Source organism: Muntiacus reevesi, chromosome 21 (assembly GCF_963930625.1).
Source record: "Muntiacus reevesi chromosome 21, mMunRee1.1, whole genome shotgun sequence".
Lineage (NCBI taxonomy): Eukaryota > Metazoa > Chordata > Mammalia > Artiodactyla > Cervidae > Muntiacus > Muntiacus reevesi.
Window position 1 is genome coordinate 50,743,462 of NC_089269.1, and position 25,026 is coordinate 50,768,487.

The following is a 25,026-nucleotide window of genomic DNA, read 5'->3' on the forward strand; positions in this document are numbered from 1 at the left end:
TGAGGTAACATACGTGAAGTACTTAACAGTGCCTGCTATGAAAGCTATTTTTTCCTAAGGGATATATGAGCTTCCAATTTCTAAGAATCATCGACAAAAACTACATTTCAAAGGGCATTTTAACCTTTAAGGGGATCCTGAGAAAAAGATATAAAAAATAAGGCTCCCTGTATTTCCACTTTAAAAGACAGTAAACATAGTATATCCTGCTCAGGAAGCATTTTATTGTTGCTCCAAGTTTAAGAATTCTCACTTAGAAAATCAACACTTTTACAGAATCTCCCGCATTGCTCTGCTCAGCTTCTGAATCTTTGTTTTTGCAGACATATCAACGTATTTCTCTCCAATACGGACAATCATTCCACCCATGATTGACGGATCAATCTAGGAAAGAAAATAGGTTGGAAAAGTGAAAATATTCTGACATTTCATTAATGAAAAAGCAAGATAAAAAAAGTGCTCTGAAAAGTCTATGTGCTATGGAATTGTAACATGTAATAATTACATCTGGAAAAAGAAGTCAAATTGTGAATGGACTCAGTAATCATCTATGTTGAAAATAAACAAAAAGGTTCTACTACAGGCAAAGTTTTACATAATCAGATCTCACTTTCCACTTTCTATAGCCATTTTAAGTGCCAAACAACTTGAGGAAATGTACTGTACACAATTAAAAACCTACCTTAACTTCCAATTTCAAAACCTGGCCTTTACTTAGGAAGCTCTTCAGGACCGTCTTTAATTCAGTAAGAGTGGCTTCATCTAAAGGCTAAAAAGGGACAAAACATCCTTAAATTCAGATAAAGTAAAACAAAAGTTACTACAGTAGGAGGAGAGAAAAATCTCCCTCTGGGAACATTTCACCGAGACAGGCCGCGTGAACTCCTGTGTTCAGTTATCTGGGACCCATTCTGGACTCGCACCCCAGGAGTCACCCATCAGTGCTGGTCTCAGGGCCTGTGAAGGCCTGCCTCACGAGAGCACCATCAGTTATGCTCTTCTGGAGAGTTAGAATCTCTTAAGCACTAGAAACACTCATCTAGGTAAGGTCAGGTGCTGCATACCCCAAGTAGCTCAACCATGCTCGGGAGATAACTAAGCCCCACAGACTGTTCTCCTACAATGAGCCACAGTGCAAACAGAATACAATGGAAATAAATGTATTCCACTGTACATTGGACAACAATGAAAATAACCCCAGGGAGGTAGTGCCACGTAAGGAACATGGACTACTGGGAGACAGGACTGTGGTTCAAATTCCAGCTCCACCTCCTGTGACCTCCAGCAAGCAACTTACTTTCCCTGGGCTCTGGTTTCCTCATTAGTAAAATGAGGGTAACAACACTTCTGCTTCAAGCAGACCTTTGATATTAAGCAAAATTATAATAAAGTGTCCAGCATATTGTGTTTCAATAAATGGTGACTATTACTATACTTTACTTCAGCAAGTCCATGAGACCAATAGGGCCCATTCGCCTTATACTCTCTGCTTCATCACCACAAAAGATTAACAGATTACATTTCAGTAAACTACTTAGCATGATGTTTAAAAAATAACTCAAACCTGTACTGGACTATAAACCAGTACTTCCTGACACATTTTAACCCAACCTACAGTCTTTACGAATAACCGCTGACGAGGGAAGCACCAGGGAGACATCTGCTGGGCCTTGCAAAGCAGAGATTCACAGAAGTGGAGTGAAGTCACTCAGTCGTGTCCGACTCTTCTCGACCCCAGGGACTGTAGCCTACCAGGCTCCTCTGTCCATGGGATTTTCCAGGCAAGAATACTGGGGTGGGTTGCTGTGTTCACAGAAGTTGGTATAAATGAAGAGACCTCCCAACTGACAAGTCAGTTCAGTTGCTCAGTTGTGTCCGACGCTTTGTGACCCCATGGACTGCAGCATGCCAGGCTCCCCCCGATTTCTTGATTTTAGCTTTTTTCTCTTTGTTCTACAAAATGGAAAGTCAAGACAAATGCAGTGGCAACAACTCATTACTTACAGATGCAGTGGTAACTGTGCATGGTACTTCTCCACGGTGGACACTCATCATGGTAGAAAACGCGGAAATTACCGCAGGGGTATTATTCAAACGACCATTTTCAGCAAGCAAATCTGGGAAAGTTAACATTTTTCACTTAAATCATATTCATGAAGCAGTATATTCACCTCAAACGCAAACTGATGTGGCCTTAAAATACTATATTCAATGTCACTTAAGAATGTGAATGGAGAAGCTGCAACCTGTTATCTAAAAAGAATGTTCAGTTTTTAAAAAAAAGGCTGTACCAACAAGGACTTAAATTTGTAAAGGCGTGTGTGTTAAACAAATCTGCAATAGATTTCTTTACCACAGCTTGAAATCTGATTTTCAGGTTTATGCCATCACAAATCCCCAAATTAACACACTATCTTATATTCTCTACACATTTTCTTTGGATTCTGAAAATATCTTTAAGGACAGAGACACAGCCACTGGCTGTACACCACTTTCTTGGTAGGAATCCCACTGGCCTCCTCCAAGGGATGATACTATGCATTGAGACATTCCTGCATCTTAATATCCTTCAGACAATGCTCCTCAAACTGTATGTGCAAGCAACTCACTCAGGGAGCGAGTAAAGATGCAGATTCTAATTTAGCAGGTTGGGGTAAGGCTGAGATTCTACACTGCCAAAGGCTGGTGTTCCTGGTCCAGGGATCACAGTTTCAAGAGCAGAATTTTCAGAGACTTCAATAAGAGCTAATACTTACTGATCAGGTTGGATGTGAGAGGAGAGAACTTCTCTTTTGCCGTCATGTCATTTAGGCTTTTCACTTTAACAGAACGCTTTATATAGGGATTCATAAGAGAAGCAGCCATTTTGGGTTCCTTCAAAATTTGCTTAAAGGACCAAAAAGATAATTTCTTAGACTCTTTAGAACATAAATGATCCCAGCTGCTGTACACACATTTTCTGATGAATCATGTATTTCACGAATAAAATTAGAAATGTTATGTCAAATAAAATTTTGCCTTTAAGAATGCACCACACACAGATGATTTTACATAGGATACAGTATTTTGTGAAAATATTTAAGACCATTCTAATGAAGTTTATTTTTGCTTTTCAGGAGAGATTATTTTTAAAAAACTAAGCAGCCATGAGACTCAATCTGTGGCATATTGTGATGCATCTACTATGGGTATTACTCTGGTTTTTCCCCTGCTAAGAGGATGCCAGTGATGCTCACGCACAACGCAGACCTAACTAGATGCACTGAGCGCGGGTCTCGGCCGTTCCCTCGGAGGGGCCTCTCCCTCTAAGGCTGATCCAGACCCTCAGAGCTCGGGAAAACCAACGCAGTGCTGGGTGGGAACTCTGGTGCTTCCAGGGCAGTTGGGCCTGGGAGGAAAAACGGCCAAAAAAATCAGAGTGCCACGACCACAAGAGAGACAACTCTGTCTCCACAACCACAAGAGAGACAACTCTGTCTCCGTCATATTACATCACAAATGTCAGGTTGGCGACCACGGGCTGCTTCTAGCACTCTGCTCCCCTCAGCGTCAGGCCAGAGCTCCAGCAAACCAACTGCGGTTTCCATGTGGGCATCTCTTGGTCACACACCTCCACTAACCTTTCCATCAACCCCTCTCCTGGGCTCCTGGACAATCTCTGCCTCTGATCCTAGCTACGTGCCTACATTGCTGTCTAGTGTAAAAACTTCAGCTCGAGTGACCACCCCCCCACCCCCCCGCCCAAAAACAAGGTTTTCCCATACAAACTGCTGGCTTATACAAACGACAAGCATTCTGGAGCTGGAGCTACCCCGGTTTCACGTCTCTAACTGCTTCTGCTGCATCATCCACGACTGTTGGCGACACTGCGGCAGCATCACGCTTTCCTCTTGGTGCCGAAAAACGGCTGATTTTGTTTCATAAAGAGTCTTAAGGTTGCCTCCTTTGTATGTCTCCACAGCGTAACAGACTTCAGTTTTAATTAAACCCCATTCCAAGGCCCACAGGCCAGGCACAGTCTCGCCTGTGAACACGGGTTTATGATGGGTGTGCGACAGGAGAGGGCGGGAACCAGCGCCCCCCAAAGCCTGCGCGACCCTGACGGCTCCAGCCACACCAGCCCACACGTGTCTCCCAGTCAGGCTGCTGGGTCTGTGAGCATCCTAACAGCTGACGCAACCAACGAAGATCAAGCACACTGCATAACTGGACACAGCGGGGGATACAGAGCTAGAGTTATTGTCCATTGGGACAAAAGCTCAAAATGAAAAAATACACAAAACGCTTAAGTATGGTTCTATACAGCTAGTCCATGAAGGTTTTCCTCCTCCTAAGATTAAAAACACACAAACAAACAAAAACAAACTTGAGGTGGTGACTAGAAAGTAAAAGGAGAAGGGGAAGCAACAAAAACCTAGAGCAACTGGTTAACTATAGACGACTTGGAACCTGCAGTGGCGATTCTCCTGTTTATGCCACACTGCAGGCTTAATTCAGTTCACGTACTTTTCATGTTTAAATAAAAAAAAACAAAAAAACATAAATCCATGGCTGATTCATGTCAATGTATGACAAAACCCACTGCAATATTGTAAAGTAATTAGCCTCCAACTAATAAAAATAAATGAAAAAAAAAATAAATAGAAAAAAATAAGTCAACTCCCCCTGCAGTCTCTTGGTCTTCCTTCGTCAGCTCTCTATTGTCGTCCTGCAGCTCAGGCGCCTTCACTAATGTGCTATCCAGTGGGCTCTGCTCACTTCCCCTCACATCTTGGGAATAAAATAACAACTGACACTGAGGAAAAGACTTCAAAGGGAAAATAAATTCCCAGTAAAACAAGATCATAATATATCCTGAAGCCTATTTTGGAAATACCGAGAAATACAAGCATAAATTCTCAAGGTAATTTTTAACCCTCCCTTGAAATGGCAGCTGTTTCTTAGATTTTCTATTTCTTCTCTTGAGCCCCAAATCTCGGTTCCTAACATTAATATTCTTACATGTACCTATTATAAATAGGTTGAGAACAATTTTACCCAGTACTATCACTATCAACATGATTATAGGAAATATGTTTTCTTCTTTTCCTTTTTTTGCAATTCTTTTTCTCTTAGGATATACTTCATCAAGGATGCACAGTCAAAGATCTAAGGAAAAAATATACAATGAGCATATACAAGTAGTGAACAGGAAAGCTACTTACTCCTACTCTCAACAGTTCCTTTTCTACTTGCTCCAGTTTATTCTGTTTAGATGCAGCAGAATAAAGAGCTGTGGCATAGCGACCTTCGATGCCATATATCTGAACAGGTGGCTTTAAGAAAAAAAAGGTGGAGTAGGGGAAGAGAAAAGGAAAATCAGTTATGACAATATCATGGTATCAAGAGCAGAAATATTTATAATTTTAAAATTATTATAAAATGCTACCCTGAATGACAATTCTCAAACAAATAAGGGATGTTTCCTTGGCCATGTCACTCCATCTATGAGCTTTCAATTTCTCTTCTTAAAATGAGGGGCTTAGAAAACACGGTGTCTAAAGTCCCTTTCCATTCTACAGATAATTCAACTGTGCTAACTTTGAGATAAACTTAGGATTTCTTTGAATTCAGTAACTCCTTAGTTCCAAGTTTAGGAGTTGTTAAACACTGATAGAAGGCAGTTTTGAATATGTTAAAGCCAGAAAAACAGGTGTTTATGAAACATATACAAGCATAATTTTACACATTTCATAGCAATACTGCAAATTTACAGTAGATACTTACAGATATCTACTTACAGTATCTTACAGTAGATACTTACAGAGTATCTCCATAAATGTTCAGTTTAATGGAGCCCTTTAGCAAGTTACTAAGTGCCTGATGCTTGAATTATTTTTTACAGTGAGCCACAGGCTTTTTAAACCACATTATCATCAATGTATGACTACATATGCTTAGTGGTACTGTGTGATTGTACTGGAAAAGCTTAGGTTTTTAATGAGCAAGTTTTAGTTTCTGTCCAATTCAAAGACTTAAGTTGAATAAGCCCTTCCTCTTTCGTAAAATGGGAAGACCGGCTACCGCCCATCACTGTTACTGTTTTAAGAAATTCTCCCAACTTAAAGGCTTTTTCGTGGGCCTGTCCCATGGCAGGCATTCAACACTATTCTGTTCCCTAGTCCCCCAACTCCCCAGCATATCTGGGGAACCACAAATCATGCAGAAAGATCTAAGTGTTAACTGTACAAAATCCATGCCTAAGTGTACTGTTGTCTGAAACCACATACATTTATTTGCTTTACAATTACAGAAAAATAAGCTGACATACCCTCACAAGCTTGGCAAACGGCCTGACCACAGATGTACTGAAGCATCGCACCTTTAACACAAAATGAGAAAGACTGAATGAGATTACTTATAGCAAAAAATAGTAAATGATTCACTTCTTATGTTTCCTTATATCATCACATAGATTATATGAGGCTGAGCTGCTCTTCATCACCTAGGAGTAAATTTCCCCACTGAAGAGTCATTCGAGGCTGCGTGGGAAAACTGCCTTCCCACTATGAGGTGAGCACAGGAGTATGGGAGAGGAAACACTAAATTTGAGAAAATGTTTAGTTGCTCAGTTGTGTGTGACTCTTCTGCGACCCCATGGACTGTAGCCCACTAGATTGCTCTGTCCCTGGGATATCCCCCCTGCCTTTGAGAATACTGGAGTGGGTAGCCATTCCCTTTTCCAGGGGATCTTCCCCACCCAGGGATGGAATCCATGTCTCCTGCATTGGCAGGTGGGTTCTTTACCACTGAGCAACAGGACAAGCCCAAGTTTCAGAAAGTAAGCCTTAAAAAAAGAAAATTGACAACATTTTCAGCATTTATGTTACCACCGTGAAGCATGATTCCAATAAGTGGGATGATTCCAGGCATTATCTGCGAGACAGGTACCGTCTTAAGATTCCAAAGGCTATCTGAAGATAAAGATGAATTCTCTGGCTACCCCAGCAGTCTTATGTGCGAACAGGCCCCAGTATCTTGCCTACCAAGATACTAATCTTGATATTGTTGAAATGGTGTCTAGTCTATCAAGGGTTGGAATCCAGAGTTTAAAAAGTACCCGCAAGGGTATAGGTCACCTTCAAATAATTCCAGAGTGTACTATATGGCTGAGAGGGTTAAAAGACTTTATATAACACTTACGGAAAACTTACGGAAGCTGCAAGGTATGATATATATAAAGCATCGTAAAACATAAAGAGCACAAGTTTTCCTGTGACTCCGTGGGTTCGAATCTCAGTTCTACCCCTTGCTCAGTCAAAAACGAGTCATTTAAACTTTCCAGTCTCATTTTCTTAATAAAAATGTGAAACATGTTTTGCAAACATTCTTTAGTACTACAGTTGAACCAGAAATACTAGTAGTAGCTTAATCACAACGCAAAGATAGACCCACCCCCCCCCCTCCCCGCCCCTTCTCCTGGGTCTCTCAACCAGCTGCTTCCCGGGGCTGTGCTCGGAGGACGCCAAGGTCAGAAACGAGCGCCCAGCGTCCCCTGTGTCCCGCGCGCCTCCCGGGGAAAGGGGGATGGGGGGAAAACAGGGCCGCCCCGCGTCGCCCCCTCTCCCGGCCGCACGACCTTGAACGGCCGCTACGCTCCCCAGGTGTGGCCTGGAACTGTGGGACTTGGGGGTCCAGTGCTGGTCACTCCAGGAGGGCTCTTCCCGCTGGCTTTCAGGACATCCGTCCTCTCACCTGCTGGGACAGCCCGGACACTGCTGGCGCAGCCATCTTCTGCTGGCGGCTGTAGGTCAAACCCAAGTCGGCGAGAGAAACCGAGAGCGCAGGCGTGCGTCAGCGTAGCCGCTCGGCCTGCTGGGAAATGTAGGCGTACGTCGTCAGGCCGCACGCGCGTGTTCCCTCAGGCTGGGAGTTGTAGTCCTCAGAAGCGAGTGGGCCTCAGAGCTGGTGGGGGTGGGGCAAGAGGGCTCGGATAGCACCTGGAAATTAGATTGTTGAGTTACTTAGTGGCCCTTAGTGTAGAATAGAGTTATTGCACCTAATTTGAAGTTTCCATTTAGATAAGTAGGGTGGCATTTGTTCTATTTCACATTCATCACTAGCATATTTACTCTTTCTTCCTAACACGCCCAAGTGTGTATCAAGCGCAGGTCCTTGCCCTCTTTGTGTACATGCTGTATACGCAGCCTTGCAGCTCCAGCGGCGGACCCTGCACGCCTAGTACTTGGACCGTGACTGCTCCTGCAGTCCGCGATCCCCCGTCCACCCCATCTTTTCTGAGTACAACATTGACTCCCTTGGTTTGTGCGGACGCGTGAGGTTCTGGTGATTAAATACTTCCTTCTGGGTATGGCAGAATAATTAGCTGAGAAGCAGACCTAAAAATAGAACTGGTGTTTGAGTAAAGTGTGACATTGAAACTGAGAACCCAACACTAGCTTTAGCTAGTTTCTCTGCATTCCTAAAAATAACCTATTTTCAATCCATTTTCACCATAAATAGAACACTAATTTTTTAAATTTATTTTTAAAATTAATTAATTTATTTTATTTGGAGGCTAACAACAATACTGTGGTGGTTTTGCCCTACATTGACATGAATCAGCCATGGGTGTACGTATGTCCCCCATCCCGAGCCCCCCCACCACCTCCCTCCCCATCCCATCCCTCTGGATTGTCCCAGTGCACTGGCTTTGAGTGCCCTGTTTCATGCATCGAACTTGGACTGATCATTTTTCTCTTCTGTTAGGAGGAGAGTTTGCAGTCGGAGCATGATTGGAGTTTCTGGGTTGCAGTAATGGGGCCCTATGGTCAATTAAGGTGTTTTTCTGCTCAGTTCTATTATAATTATTATAATTATATATCTATTATAAATATATTATATACAACATAATATATATTATATTATATAATTATTAAGTCATTAATTTACATTAAAAGTCATTAATTTTAATGATGAGTGCAGTTTTCTCATCATTACAAAAAACTTGTTAAAATGCAGAAAAGTGGAAAGAATGTAATTGCCCCCTTTTGGACCACCTGAGGGCAGCCATTGTCAATATTTTAGTTTGTTGTCTCCCATTATTTTTTCAGAGTGGCCTGAATTGCCCAGGCTTGAATCCCAGTCCTTTCATTGACCTTGGCCCAATTATATAATTTCTCTGTGTTTCAGTGTTGTTATTTATGAGTATTACAATAACAGCTATCTTACAGGCTGTTAGGAAAAATGAACAAGATATAGAACAATTTTCTGACCGACTAGCACTCAAAAATGCTCTTTATTTTGCTTTTGTTTTTATTGCATATACGGACTCACAATCTGTATAATTTAGTATCTTGCCTTTTTCCTTAATACAAGAAAAAAGTGTACTAAATTATATATAAATACATGCTTCCAGCATGATATAATTGTATTTCTTAGTTATAAGATTTTCATAAACATAATTTCAATGTGCAGAGTCACCCATCAAGTGGATATTCTGTGATGTAATCATTCAATAACTTTTGAACATAATTCAGATGGTTGCCTTTTCTCCCCCCCCCTTTTAAACAGTACTTCATCTCCGGAGCTTCTTTAGACACAAAGTTTTTTTTTTTTTCTTCATACTTAAGATAACTTCCAAGTAGATTTCCAGAGATGGTACAACTTGGTGAGAGGGTATGAACACTTTAAAAGTCTTTAATGAGGGAATTTCCTGGTGGTCCAATGGCTAGGACTCTGCACTCTTGATGCAAAGGTCCTAGATTTGATCAAGGTACTAGATCCCATGTACAGCAGCTAAGAGTTCGAATGCCTCAACTAGTCCTCCAGGCCAAAGATCCTGCATGCTGCAACTAAGAGCTGATGCATCCAAATAAGTAAGTAAGTAAATAATTTAAAAAGTCTTTGATGAATGAGGGCATGCTCTTTTCCAAAACTTTTAACCACTTTACACTTTCACTGCTGCTGCTAAGTCACTTCAGTCGTGTCTGACTCTGTGCAACCCCATAGACGGCAGCCCACCAGGCTCGCCCGTCCCTGGGATTCTCCAGGCAAGAATACTGGAGTGGGTTGCCATTTCCTCCTCCAATGCACTTTCACTAGCAGTGCATAAAAACCTTTGTTTTACTTCCCTCTGCGAATTCTTCTGGGAGGCTGTTTTCAAATAAGTCTAAGGGAAGGTGTATTCATTATGCAGAATGTTTTATTGAGCACCTATGACTCAGTGGTAAAGAATCTGCCTGCCCTTGCAGGAGACACGAGTTTGATTCCCAAGTCAGGAAAATCCCCTGCAGAAGGAAATGGCAATCCACTCCAGTATTCTTGCTGAAGAATCCCATGGACAGAGGAGCCCGGGGGGCTACAGTCCATGCATTCACAAAGAGTCAGATACGACTGAGAGACTCAACAACAGTAGCTACATTAAGTGCAGGCAGCTCTTCTATGCCTGGAGGCACAGCAGGGTGAAGGACCAAGTGTTTGCCTTCCCAGTTCTTATGTTCGACCTGGAACCAAACCCCAAGCCCATGTTTTCTAATGTGTGGGTCTTATTAGATGTACTTCAAGTCAAAAGTTCTGGGGCTAACTATATTTGGAAAACTCTAAATTATGGCATTGGTAATTAATTATAAGTAAGCTATAAGGTTGCATAGCAACAGGGAGATTCCCTCTGTCTCCTTTGCATTTATCCCCATCTCACTTCAGCCCTTTGCATGTTGCTAAAATAGTAGTTTGTGGTTGTTTGAATTTAAGGGTTTATCAAGTGGCTGCACGTGTATGGTTTCATTTTTATTTTGAGATTCAGGATAACTCTAAGATAAAGGGAGTCTGGTACCCCTCCCCTACTTTATACGTGCTGAAACTTTCTGGATCCTGTTTAGGCAGCTTGTCTAGGAAATGGCAGCTCTGGCTCTCAGGATGTACTTCTTGGCATCGGATTTTTTTTGGCCATGTGAAGCATGTGGGATCTTAGTTCCCCAACCAGGGATCGAACCCACGCCCCCAGCATTGGAAGCTCAGAGTCCCAACCACTGGATCGCCAGGGAAGTCCCAGTCTCAGCATGGGATTTTGATGCCAGTGTTTGCTGCTTCCATCTTGGTGATGTGGACAAGTGGAGAAACACAGAAAGAACTCTGAACCTGATGCCTCTGCAGTCAAACCACCCCACGCTGCTCTTAGATTCCTCGGCGTCTGCTGAATTCTCACAGCAGGCAAAAGCTAGCAAAGCCCAGGGCCTAGAAGCAAATTCCATGCTTGCTAAATCGCTTCAGTCGTGTCCGATGCTTAGTGACCCTGTGGACTGTAGCCCGCCAGGCTCCTCTGTCCATGGAATTCTCCAGGCAGGAATACTGGAGGGGGTTGCCCTGCACTCCTCCACGGGATCCTCCCTACCCAGAGATCAAACTCTCTTACATCTCCTGCATTGGCAGGCAGGTTCTTTACCACTAGCACCACCTGGGAAGCCCCCACCAGGTATCACCTGACAGCAATTTCCCAACTGTGGCACTGTCAGACCTTCTAGGCAAGAGGAGAGAATCTGAAAGAAGAAAAGAATTTTGTCCCGTAGAAGAAGGGAAACAACTTAGCACTTTACTTTTCGGCTGCTTTCCTCCTGTACAAACTTAAATTTAAGATAGTTATTTTAACAACTGAGGCTGATGGAGTTAAAGGGACTTGCCCAAGGTCACAGTCCAGGGCTCTAGCAGCAGTGAAACCCAGACATCAAATCTCAGCTTTTTTGTTTCATGCTGACTTTCAATTCAAAACAAATATTTCTCACCCTTTTATTTTCTTTGCGAAGGCACCATATGCTGGCATGAAAGACAGCAGCATGATGTCATGAGACCCTCAATTGCACATGTGTTAAAAAAAATGAAGGGATTTTTTTCCCCCTTGACCCAAGAAAGAACCTTCTAAATCTCAGAAATCTGGATGAAGGTTAACGGGCAACACGTTCACTGCGCTCAGTTTAAAATGACAAAAAATTGGAAACAAATGTCTGAGCATAAGAGAATGGTTTTTAAGATGGAACACTGTACAGCCATTACCATGAGATTTTAAAAAAGTATTTAGTGGCCTAGAAACATATTTAATGACACCGAGGGAAAAATTCCAAACTACATTCTCTGTTTTTTCTATAATGAACATGTGTTGCTATCATAATCAGAATGAAAAAAGAGGGGGGAATGCCACGATCCTATCCCTTAACGATTTGCCCCATGAAGGAGAGACCCATCCACTCTAGTTTCTGACAACGCTCAGCTTCTGATCTGTAGGGTGACATTCAAGTTGATGAGTTCCACAAAGGACCAGGCTCCAAAGTTAGGCCAAAGGATTTCTAAGTTTTCATCCCCAGGTGAACTTCAACTAGACTCCCCCAGCCCAGGGAACATGTTCTTCAGCTTTGCACAATGTATCTAAGGATGCTATCTCCAGAGCAAAGTGTGTTAAGATTGTCCCCATGCATTTTGTTACACTGAAAGAACCTAGGAAATGTTTGCATTGTTCGGATGTTTATCTTGGACTGAAGCATCAGTTTTCTCATTCTTTTAGTTCTTTTCCCATCCGAGTTTATTTTGAGAACTGTACATGGATCCTTTACAGCGGACCAGAGCCACTTGCTGTCTTGGGGACCCAGGTTGGCAGCCCTGATTTAGAACTCCATATGTAGCTTGTTTTTCCACTTAAACCTCGAGAATGGGAACGTGCCTCTGGCAGCTCTCTATGCATGTCTATGGCGTTAAAGGGGGTCTGAGAGGAGTCCTGCCAATTCGCAGAGGCCCCTGGGCTGGAATTGACTTGGATTTGGGCAAGAAAAAGTGTTGCAGAAAATGGACAATGGGACCCCAGGTGCTGCGACCATATGATTTTAAACTTTTTATCCTAGGGACCTGATGCATCTACCACAGAAGAAATGAGGTGGGAGGGAGGCTCAGGATGGGGAACACATGTACACCCATGGCTGACTCGTGTGGATGATGGCAAAAACCATAAAAACCAACCAACAAACAAACATAAATATGGCGTGGTGGTATTTTCGAGTCTTTGGAGAGGGTTGCTTTGGGTGGGTCTGCAGCACACAGCAGGGGTCTGAACGGTGACTGGGGGAGAACCAGGTACTTCGTTTCGAGAAGCGGTCCCTCTCCCGGGCCACAGGCATCTTCCCCTGGGCCTCTCCGTCCCCGCCGTTGAAGCATCACCTACTCGGCGCTCAAGGTCACGGGTGATGCTTGGCCTGATCTAGGTTTCCGAGGCATCATCTTGACGCTGGGAGGCGCCATCTCCTCATGTTGTCAATTCCGCCTCTGGCCTTGGCATCACTTTCTTTCTAGAGCTTTCGCCATTCAAACCTCTGTGTCACTGCTCACACAAGCAGGCATGAATCAGAGTATTATGAGATTGCCTCACGGACTGACTTCTGAGAGATGCTCTAATCTGGGCTCCTTGTGTTTCGGGGCTTAGACAGGTACAGTTTCTTGCTCTTGTCACAGAACCTGGGGCGGGAGCCAGTCTCAGGGTCCCCCGGGGACCCCCACCCCCACTGCTCTCTGCAGCTGGCCCTGGTTCCTCCTCAGCCCCGATGCTTCCCCAGCCACAGATCCAGGAGAACTTCACCTCTGGGCTAGAGCGGATCTTTGTCTTTTTTTTTTTTTTTTAATAAACAAATAGATTATTTATTTATTTGGTATTTTAGGCCGTGCTGGGTGGCATGTGAGATCTCAGTTCCCTGACCAGTGCTCAAACTCATTTCCCCTGCGCTGGGAAGTGTGGAGTGCTAACCGTGGGACCGCCACGGGCAGTCCCACCTGTCTTTCTGATCAAAGTCCCTTTTTCTTTCTGGGTCTGGGGCGGTTCAGAGACAGGTTACACCATTCAATGGGTGCCCTGTTCTGGGAGATGGCAATGACGGCAGGAATGAGCAAATGATCAATGCAAAGCCTTCTTCTGTTTGTTGATTAGATTAAAATGCCGCCTGTAAATTGAGGAGCGCAGTGGCCACAGTAAACAATGTATGTTTGGGGGCCTTGCGGACGTAAGGAAGCGATCTGCAGCTCTCTGCTTGCTTCTGTTTGGGGACCCTGCGGGGGGGCTTTGGGGACTAGGGTGGTGGTGGGCGAGGATGGGGGCTGGGGGTGGGGTAGAGGGGAGGGGGGAGGGGTCCCCTGGGTCTCCGTGGTTTGGCCGTTATCTGCTGGGGCTGCGATGGTAGTGTTGTGGTCTGCAGCCCTACTGCCTGGGCATCCCAGCCCTGCCACTCACCAGCTCTGCGCCTCAGTTTCCTCACCTGGAGAATGGGGCAGGAACCATACAGGTCACGTGACTGAATGCCTGGGGAGGTTTGACCAAGTGCTGGCATGCAGGCAGTGTGCCATGAACTGAGCGGTTCCTCCTTCTCAAGATCCTTTCTCTAAATACAGTCTTTCTACAGAGGCAGGAGCACAAACCCGAGTCGTTCTTTGCTGTTTGCTTGTTTGCTTTTTGGCTGTACTGCGTCTTCGCTGTGGCTTCTCCAGTGTGGGATTCAGGCTTGGTTGTCCGTGAAGGATGTGGAATCTTAGTTCCCTGACTAGGGATTGAACCTGCGGCCCCTCCGTTGGAAGGCAGATTCTCAACCACTGGACCTCCAGGAAAGCCCCAAGCCGAGTCATTCTTCATTATGGAATTTTAACTCTTATTTTCATCTCCTTCTTGAGTGGTGGCCCAGAGGAGTGGAGCCGAGCTTCATCATGGCTTCTGAAAGCTGGGAAATGGTTCTTGTCGAGAGCAGGCCCTTTTCGAAGGAGCTGGCCTGCAGAAGGAGGGGCCACAGCTGGTGTGTCTCAACCTGTCTCCTCATCTGGGAGGTCACAGAGAAGCCAGATTTGTGGTTTCAGAACAGTCAACTCTCAGGATACACTGGTAAACAAGAAAGCACTGAACACTGCTTCCTTTTAGAAAAAAGGAGTATGTATATTTGGTATGAGTAAAAATGTGAGAACAGTGAAGGCTTTGTAGGAGTTCAGTGTGAGAAAGAAATTATATGATAAAGAAAAAGATTATATATATACATATTTTTTTCCCCACAATTACTTGTAGCTCAGATGGTAAAGAATCTGCCTGCAATGCAGGAGACTCAGGTTCGATTCCTGGATCGGGAAGATCCCCTGGAGAAGGAAATGACAACCCACTCCAATATTCTTGCCTACAGAATTCCACGGACAGAGGTACCTGGCGAGCTACAGTCCATGGGGTCGCAAAGAGTCAGACATGACTGAACGATTAACACAGTGATCATAAAATGAAAAATAAACATAGTAAAAGGAAAAATAAAATCAGGGAATGAAATGTATGCAGATAGGAGGAGAAGCCCTCCCAGAACATGGGTCCGTGGGTAATGTAGTCAGATTTCAGGATGCCCAGTAGAGAGATGGGGTTATCCTGGATCCCACAGTGGGATGCACCGCCCAAGAAAGTGGTGATGAACCCTGGTGGCAAACCAACCACTCTGTTGTTTTTATCAGTAAAGAAGCGCACAGGGAGGAATGCTTGCCTTGAGGTTCCTGGTAAGTCGGGCTGGAGCTCTGTTTGGGGCCATGCACTTTCGTGAAGGAAGATGAAGAACAGGGGTCAGCCCAGTGGCTGCAGGCAGTCTTGTGGAGCTGAGCGCCTGGGAACGGCATGGATGACGTGACTTGAGAATAAAGGAGGCTTTTTCTCCTCCTGCCACTGTCTCTGTAGCAAATGAATTAGTGTGACCTTGCAGATGGCCCTTGTGCCCCAAAAGTGATAAGGAATACCGAGACTTTTCATTTGATTAATTGAGTACTGGGAAAGGAAGATCAAAATGGAGTTGGTATTGCTAAGAGAGCTGTTTGAAATGGAATGGGAGGCCACCGCAGAGGGTGACCTATGGACGTCTCATCCTGGATGGAATCTGACCTTTGTCTTAAGCAGGTCATCAGGAACATCTGCCCGAAGCTCACGGCAGCCTGTCAACTTATCAGACCCCTATGCTGGGCATAGTCACTCAGTCGTGTCTGACTCTCTGCGACCCCGTGGACTGTAGCCCGTCAGGCTCCTCTGCCCATGGGGATTCTCCAGGCAAGAGCTAGAGTGGGTTTCCATGCCCTCCTCCAGGGGATCTTCCCCACCCAGGGATCGAACCCAGGTCTCCTGCATCGCAGGCAGATTCTTTACCATCTGAGCCACCAAGGGAGCCCTGTCAGACCCCTACCATAAAACAGACTGATTCCTTAAGGACAGATTTTCCTGATTTGCATCAGAATCAATCATAATTCTCTCCAGGCAACTTTTTTCTGTTCCCCAGAACACTTTCTTAGTAACCTGAAGCCATGACTCCTGAATTGCAGCTATTTTTTTAAAGGAAAGTATTTATTTCTTTGTTTTTGGCTGTCCTGGGTCCTCCCTGTTGCTGCACGGGCTTTCTCTAGTTGCAGAAGGTGGGGGCCAATCTCTAGTTGTGGTGCACGGGCTTCTTATTGCAGTGGCTTCTCTCATTGGGCAACACAGGCTCTAAGGCAAGCAGGCTTTAGTGATTGTAGCGCGCGGGCTCAGGAGTTGTGGCTCTCGGGCCCTAGAGCACAGGCTCTAGCAGTTACGGCGCATGGGGTTAGTTGCTGTGAGGCACGTGGGATCTTCCTGGACCAGGGATCGAACCCATGTGTCCTGTATTGCCAGGTAGATTCTTTCCTACTAAGCTGCTGGGGTAGCCCCCTGAATTGCAGTTCATAAGGCTGCAAATAAACTCTTATCTGCAGCATCTTGCATTATTATTATTATATCAATTGACAGTACCTCCTGGGGGGAGGCTGGTTACATATTTGTGTGGGTTTTTGATTCTGTCCTTTGAATTGTGAGGCAAATAAAAACACTGCATTTTTTGAGTTTTCAGCCATGGGGGAGTTATTGCTGGGTGGTCTTTGAAGATTAAGGCCAATCTTCGGGAACACTGAATAGTTCCGATATGTAGTATTGTATGGCTTGAAGAAGACCACGCCCTCATTCATTCTTTTGGGCATTAACTCATCTAACAGACATTAGCCGCATGTTAGAGATCAAGATATGAATAGATGCTGCAGGGAATGAAGCAACCAAGACAGACTCTGCCTTCAAGGAGCTTGCCAGTTCCCTTCGAATCAGTTTTTCACTTTTTGTTTTTATTTCTAAAAAGAGTTTTGGTCATGTTGTGTGGCTTGCTGGATCTCAGTTTCCCAACCAGGAACTGAACCCTTCCCACAGCAATGAAAGCGCTGACCCAGGAACTCCCAGGAACCCAGACCACCCAGGAACTCCCAGGTTTTAACTTTTTAAAACTGACCTTCCCTTTGTTATACATGGGGATCCCCTGGTGGCTCAGAAGATAAAGCATCTATCTGCCTGCAATGAGGGAGACCGGGGTTTGATCCCTGGGTCAGGAAGATCCCCTGGAGAAGGAAATGGCAACCCACTCCAGTACTCTTGCCTGGAGAAATCTCATGGACGGAGGAGCCTGGTAGGCTACAGTCCATGGGGTCGCAAAGAGTTGGACACGACTGAGCGACTTCACTTTCACTTTTGTTATACATATTGGAGAAAACATTGGTATGGGTATTGGGCTAACAATCAAATTAACTAAATTGCAACATGATTTTTATAAACTCTGGGCTTTCTTTAATCTTTAGATCTTTACATCTGTAGGAATCCCTTCTATATCTGAGCTCCTCTTAGGAGCCTCTTGGGCAGTAAGCTCCTCCTATCATATCTTGGCAACTAATGGGAAAGAAATGATAAAAATAAATCATTCCAGTTGGCAGAGCTTCTCTGTATAGTTCTCAAAGTGGTTGTTTACCAGAAATAAATCTGATACCCTCTTGGTGGCACTGGGTCAAACTGGTCCACTTTTGATGATGACAAGAAGACAAAGGTTCTTTCTTCTTGTGATCTGTGACAGAGCTATGCCTCCTGGAATTAATGGAGTTCTTGTAATCCAGGTTTGCTGACATTCTTGAGGCATGGAAATTTTCCTTATTTGTGTTCCAACTCCAGAGGTTTCCTGAGAGAACATCCTAGAAATAGCCTTTCATGGCGGTAGCCATCAGTCCTGGCTGCTGATTGAAATCAGCTGTGGAATTTAGAAAAGTACAGATGTCTACTGAAGATGTGAATTAGAATATTCATGTACATTTTATTTTACATTAATTATTGAACTGGAATGTTCAATGACTACATAGGGATTACATAAACTGTAGTATGTCTAGATACAATACCTTGCTGCCATTTAAAATTATTTTATTGTTCAGTCGCTAAATCGTGTCCAACTCTTTGCAGTCGCATGGACTGCAGCACGCGAGGTTTCCCTGTCCTTCACTATCTCCTGGAGTTTGTGCAAACTCAAGTCCATTGAGTCAATGATGCCATCCAACCATCTCATCCTCTGCCATCCCCTTCTCTTGCTGCCTTCAATCTTTCCCAGCATCAGGGTCTTTTCCAGTGAGTCAGCTCTTCACATCAGGTGGCCAAAGTACTGGAGCTTCAGCTTCAGCATCAGTCCTTCCAATGAATATTCAGGGTTGACTTCCTTTAGTACTGACTGGCTTGATTCCCTTGCAGTTCAAAGGACTCTCAATCATCTTCTCCAACACCACAGTTGGAAAGAATACCTTGCTGCCATTTAAAATTACGGTGGGGAAGAATCCCTGAGCTGAGAACATATTCATAATGCATTGCTAAGTTAAAAAAAACAGGCTGAAAGGAGTATTCAGTGTACAACATGGTGATATTTTTGGTAAACACACACTTATATGCCTCATACAAAAAGCCAGAAAGGGACTTCCCTGGTGGTCCAGTGGTTAAGAGTCTGCCTTGCAATGCAAGGGACACCAGTGTGATCCAAGGTCCAGGAAGACCCCACATGAGGTGGGGCAACTATGCTCATGCCACAGCTACCTAGAGCCTGTGGTCTCCAAGGTGAGAAGCCACCATAATGAGAATCCTGAGCATCGCAACTAGAGAAAGCTTGCACATGGCAATGAAGACCCAGTATAGCCAAAAATAACTAACTAAATAAAATTATTTTTAAAAAGCCTCACACAAATACACCCAAGGTGGTCATCAATGTTTGTCTTTTCTTTGGTGCTTTTCTTATTTTCTAAGTTTTAAGCATCAATCATATATTGCTTTTGTATTGGGGGAAAATTCCTTCAATAAATGTTGGTGGTTTCCCCATTAGGGACAATGTAGTAAGAAGAAGCGAAGAAACTAGATACACATGACTGTCTCATTCATTCACTCATTCATGATTTCTACTTAGCCTTTAACTTTTTTCTGTTAATATTATTTAATGTTATTGCTTCCCTGGTGGCTCAGATGGTAAAGAATCTACCTGGAGTGCTGGAGATGTGGGTCTGATCCGTGGGTTGGGAAGATCCCCTGGAGAAGGGAATGGCAACCCACTCCGATATTCTTGCCTGGAGAATCCCATGGATAGAGGAGCCTGGTGGGCTATAGGCTATGGGGGTCACAAAGAGTCAGACACAACTGAGCAACTAACATTTTCACTTCCTATTTATTAAGAAAGAATGTCTTAAGCACCTGCTGTGTGGTAAACATTGATGGTTGTAGGCACTTTGATGACAGAAGCTCAGCATTCTCAAACCCAGCATGCAGAAGAGGCTGCAAGAGCTTGTTGTCAGGCCGGTTCCCTCCCCGGAGGCACGGTTGAAGGGAGAGCCTGGGAACAGCCTTTGTTAAACAAACACTCTGTGTGGTTCTGACAGACTCTCTGGTACCACCCTTTGAGAACCTGGGAGGAGTGGGCCCTTGAGCTTAAATAGCTTCAAGTCTAAGTGAAGTGAGGGGAAGTTGCTCAGTCGTGTCTGACTCTTTGCGACCCCATGGACTATATAGTTCCATGGAATTCTCCAGGCCAGGATACTGGAGTGGGTAGCCTTTCCCTTCTTCAGGGGATCTTCCCAACCCAGGAATCGAACCGGGGTCTCCTGCATTGCAGGCAGGTTCTTTACTGACTGAGCCATCAGGGAAGCCCAGATGGTGAATGCGGAAACCTGGTGTGTTGGTTCCATCGTGGAATGTCGACCGAGCTCCCCAGGGTATCTATGGACCCATGCTCCTTAGCTGCCTTGTTTTAGAATGTGACATGTGTAGGAGGGAAGACAGTCGGAATATACCCCGCCAGGTTGCCAGCCTCCTTGAGCGTCCTCAGATGAGGTGAACATCTGCCTTCCTGAAGGACAGTCGCTCTGATAGCAGTCACCGCTTCATCAGTGACTGCCCACCAGGCACTTGTCTAAGCATTTTAGTGTGTGTGTGTGTGTGTGTGTGAGATGTCACTTCAGTTGTGTCTAACTCTTTCTGACCAGGCTCCTACGTCCATGGGATTCTCCAGGCAAGAATACTGGAGTGGTTGCCATTCCCTCCTCCAGAGGATCTTCCCGACTCAAGGATCGAACCAGTGTCTCTTCTGTCTCCTGCACTGGCAAGCGAGTTCTTTACCACTAGGCCTCCTGGGAAGCCCAGGCATTTTATTGAGTCTTCTCAGAAACCTATAGGTTATCTACCCCCTTTTACAGACGAGGAAACTGAGGTTTTAGAGAGCTTAATTAACATCCCTGTGATTACGTGGCCAGTCAGTTGGCTTGTCTCCAAGAAACCCTGGGCTCAACTACTATATCATCCAACTTCAAAGTCGACCAGTGGCCACTGTGTAACCTCTAGAGGCGAGGCTGCCTCCAGGGCTCAGGAATATCGCGACTCAGGCAGCCTGCTGCTACGAGGTCCCGGTTGATCATTTCTGGTGTGAAATTATTAACTTCAACCTTTGAAAGCTGTGCCCTTCATGGTCTCAGCCAGTACAAAGTTAGAAACACTTGATACAGTGCGTAAAACACAGCCAGCAGCATGTTTCCAAATCACTTTGTAAGTCAGGCAGCGTTCTCTCGAGACATTCTCGGGGGCAATGCAGTTAAGAGAACTTCCACCAAAGTCTGTGGACAGGGGTGTCCACTGAACCAGGGAAAGCTGGGGACTGGGGGAGGTCAGCCCCCTGGAGTGGGAACAGCAAGGGGAGGGCTTTGGGAAATTTGGGCAGTTGACAAGTATGCAGGGAAATTTGCTAGTTTTTGCTCCAAAGTGAAACCCACATTTAGAAGAAAACCTATGTTCTATTCTACCCCCAGGCATGGTTTTTTCAGTCCTGTTTGTAACACAACGGTGGAGCATTATTATTATCTCAGTTTTAAATTTTATTGAGATGTAGTTTAAATACCATAAAATTCATGTACCCTTTTAAAATGTACACCCGAGTGGTTTTTAGTATATTCACAGATCAGACACATGCTCAGTTGTGTCCGACTCTTTGCGACCCTGTGAACTGTAGCCCACCAGGCTCCTCTGTCCATGGGATTTTCTAGGCAAGAATACTGGAGTGGGTTTCCATTTCCTTCTCCAGGGGATCTTTCAGACCCAGGGATCAAACCTGCGTCTCCTGAGTCTCTTGCATTGCAGGCGGATGCTTTACTTCTGTGCATCTATCACTACTATCTGATCTAGGAACATTTTCCTAGTCAGAAAAGAAACTCCATTCCCATTAGTAATACCTCCCCATTCTCTGTCCCCAATCAGTCTCTGGAAAATTATGGTGATTTTTTAATGGCTTTCTCTTTTCAACTGGATTACAAGAGACTGTGGAACTTACCACTCTTCCTGGCACAAAGTAGGTGCTCAGTAAATGTTTTCTTCCTTGAGGATAAAGCTGTCAACCTTAAGACTATCCATTCTTTTTTTTGGGAGGGGGGGTCCATGTGATAATTTAAAAATTATATTAAATGACCAGGGAAAGAAAACATGCAGCTACCCCCCCCCCCAGCCCCCCGCCAACCTCTCCATCCCATTTATGAAGGCCTGAACTCAGAGGTCTCATGCCAACCTGATAAATGTTTTGTTGGACTTTTAAAATTTCAATTTGATCTAGGAAAAGACAAAGAAATCTTGGGTCTTATAATGTGACATGAACATTGACGGTTCAGTGACAGTTCATGTTTTTCCAGCTCATAAAGATACAGTGAGGAAACTTGGACTCTGGGAAAGGAAAAGTTATGTTGAAACTCGAATAGGCAAGGGTCTGGATTGGCTGTTTACAGAGCAAAGGGCAGGTCACACCTAGGCTGGTACTTGGCCTCCATCATGCCTGGGGAGGTCCAAACTCAATGCCTTCTCATTGGCAGAGCATGAAAGCTAAAGATTATCCCCTAATCCTGTGGCATTTTTAAATCCATGGAATGGGCTTTGCTGCTGAAAAATTTTCACTTGAAGTCACACCCTCTTTGGAGATACAAATATGTTGTTTACCCCTGCAGTATCTATGGAAAGGCTTGTCAGAGTGGTGTCTGCAGTGGTTACCGCAGATGAAGTGGGTTTTGTCTCCATCCAGAATTGACTGTGCTCCGTCCACCCAAAATTTCTACTTCTTTTAAAATTCAAATAGTGGAAGCTTATGTGACAACTTTACCTCTGATAAACAAGGGTATATATGATTCAGTGCACTGCTGAAAAGTGGAAACAGCCCAGTGTTTCAACCCACTGCTGAAAAGTGGATGAACAGATAAATGAAGTGTAGCCTCTCCCGACAACAAAATAGTATTCAGCCTTAAAAAGGGAAGGAAGTACTGACACGTGCGACCACATGGGCAGGCCTTGAGAGCAGCATGCTGAGTGAAAGAAGCCAGACACAAAAGGCCACAGATGGTATGATTCCATTTATGTGAAATGTCCACGAAGAGACAGAAGGCAGATTGGTGGTTGCTAGGGTCTGGGGTAGAGGAAATGGGGAGTGACTGCTGATGAATATGGGATTTCTTTCTTTCCTTTTAGGCATGCTGTGCAGATCTTAGTTCCCCGACCAGGGATCGAACCCATCCCCCCAGCAATGGCAGCGCAGAGTCTTAACCACTAGACCTCCAGGGAAGTCCTTCTTTCTTTGGCTGTGTTGGGTCTTAGTTGCTGCACTTGGAGTCTTGCTGTTGTGAAATGTGAAACCCAAACGACACTGTGTCATGGGGATCTTTCATCGCAGCGCACAACTGGCTTTCCAGTTGTGACTCTCAGGCTCCAGAGCGTGCTGGTTCAGTAGTTGTGGGGCACATGGGCTTAGCTGCCCTGCCGCCTGTGGGCTGTTAGTTCCCTGATCAGGGAGCAAACCCACGTCTTCTGCATGGCAAGGCGGATTCTTAACCACTAGACCTCCAGGGAAGTCTCCGGATATCTTCTTCACAGGTGATGAAAATGTTCTGGAAATTAGATAGTGATAGTTGCACGCAACTTTGTGAATATACTAAAGCCCACTAAATTGTATCCTTTAAAATAAATGGTGAATTTCATGGTATATAAATTACATCTCAGGTTTTAAAAAAAAAAAAGGAGAAAGAGAAGATTTGTTGCCAAACATCCCAAGGGGTTAAAAACAAGGGTAAGGGGGAAAAACCCAATCTGGCTTTTTTCCTGGTGTCTGTGCTGAAAATGAACTAGCCACTCCCTTTGCGAGGCATTTGCTGGAGTAAAACTGTTCATGCCCTCACCACGGAAACACCCTCATCTGGGCCTTTATCATTCTTGTCTGGATGGTGGAACTAAAGAATGTTGACAGCTGCAAAGGGCCTTGGAGAGTTTAGTCCTGCTGTGTTGCTTGGCAGGTGAGGAAGCTAGTAAAGTGACACGTTCAAGGTTGCCTTGTTAGAGGCTAAAACCCCAAACTCAGCCTTCTTTTCACTTGGCCGCTTTTGCTTTTGTTTTCTTCCCTCTCCTCAGTCTCCCTGTTCAAAAATGGTTGTGCCTTGCACAGACCTTAGTATTCCTGAAACACAAATCTTATGCCACCTCCCTGCTAAAAGTCCACCACGGCTTCCCACTGTCCTTCATCTCCTCTCTGCCCCTTGGCTTCTGAAAGAAACTGTCCTCTTGGTTCCACACACAGTGTAGGGCTTCCCTGGTGGCTCAGTGGGAAAGAATCCACCTGCCAATGCGGGAGACCTGGGTTCGATCCCTGATCCCAGGAGATTCCACTTGCTGCAGAGCAACTAAGGCCACGTGCCACAGCTGTTGAGCTTCTGCCCTAGAGTCTGGCTCCACAGCAAGAGAAGCCACCACAGTGAGAAGTCCTTGCTCTGAAACTAGAGAGCGGCCCCTGCTCTAGAGAAAAAAACACAACTGTAGAAAAGACCACTCAGCAACAAAGACCCAGCACGGCCAAAAATAAATAAATTAAAAAAAAAACACTTAAAAAAAACTTGTGTTAAAAAACAACACACACACACAGTGTACTTTCCAATATCGCTTCGTTGTTCATGTTTTGTTACTAAACTTTGTATACATTTACGCCTTCATTCCTCAGCTAAACCCTGAGTTTCTTGAAGACTGGGATAATGTCTTATGCATTTTATGCACAGGGCCCAGTGCAGTTCTTTGAACTTGGAAAGGCTCAGGAGATATGTGTGGAAGGGTTGATTGCATTCAAGACTACATGCACTGAATCTTTGCCCAGACATATCCAAGGAATAGCCCAGAGGACTTCTGTCAGTAGGTGACCAATATGTGCCTGGTCTCTTGTTGGGATACCAACACTGAGTTTAGTTTTTAGTTGTTTTCTGGACAAAAAGATTCTGGAAGCCTTTCATGAGAATCAGTTTAGTCCCCAAAAGGCACACCTTGGGACTTAAAAACAGAACCAAATATTATTGTTAAAATAATGTTTTTATTCATTACAGAAGTAATTTGTGTTCATTGTAGAAGACTTGGAAAATTCTGAGAAAGTACTAGGAATATAAAGGAGAAAATATAAAAGCACCCCTAATTCTAGCCCCTGAGGAGTATCTATTGATAGTCTTTGATTTGTATAGCCATTTTTCTCTGCACACATATGCACCACAGATAGACTGTTTACAAGAACGAGATCCCACTCTGCATGCTGTGTTGTAAGCTGTTTTAAAATTGAATGAAAAATGAACATTTGAAAGTGCATTAAGTGGGAAGAATTTTGTCGCCTTCAACTCAAATGA

The 25,026-nt window shown here is 44.5% G+C and overlaps 1 protein-coding gene across 1 annotated transcript; it reads right to left on the reverse strand.

Moving 5' to 3' along the window:
* Positions 1-204: 204 nt before the first annotated feature.
* ATP5PO (ATP synthase peripheral stalk subunit OSCP) lies at positions 205-7,840 on the reverse strand. The gene is made up of 7 exons (XM_065913722.1): positions 7,735-7,840; positions 6,311-6,361; positions 5,205-5,315; positions 2,757-2,886; positions 2,005-2,117; positions 683-769; positions 205-384 (listed from the first exon to the last, which is right to left on the reverse strand). The coding sequence occupies exons 1-7, from the start codon at positions 7,768-7,770 to the stop codon at positions 271-273; spliced, it is 642 nt and encodes a 213-aa protein (XP_065769794.1). The 5' UTR covers positions 7,771-7,840; the 3' UTR covers positions 205-270.
* Between the last annotated feature and the right edge of the window lie 17,186 nt (positions 7,841-25,026).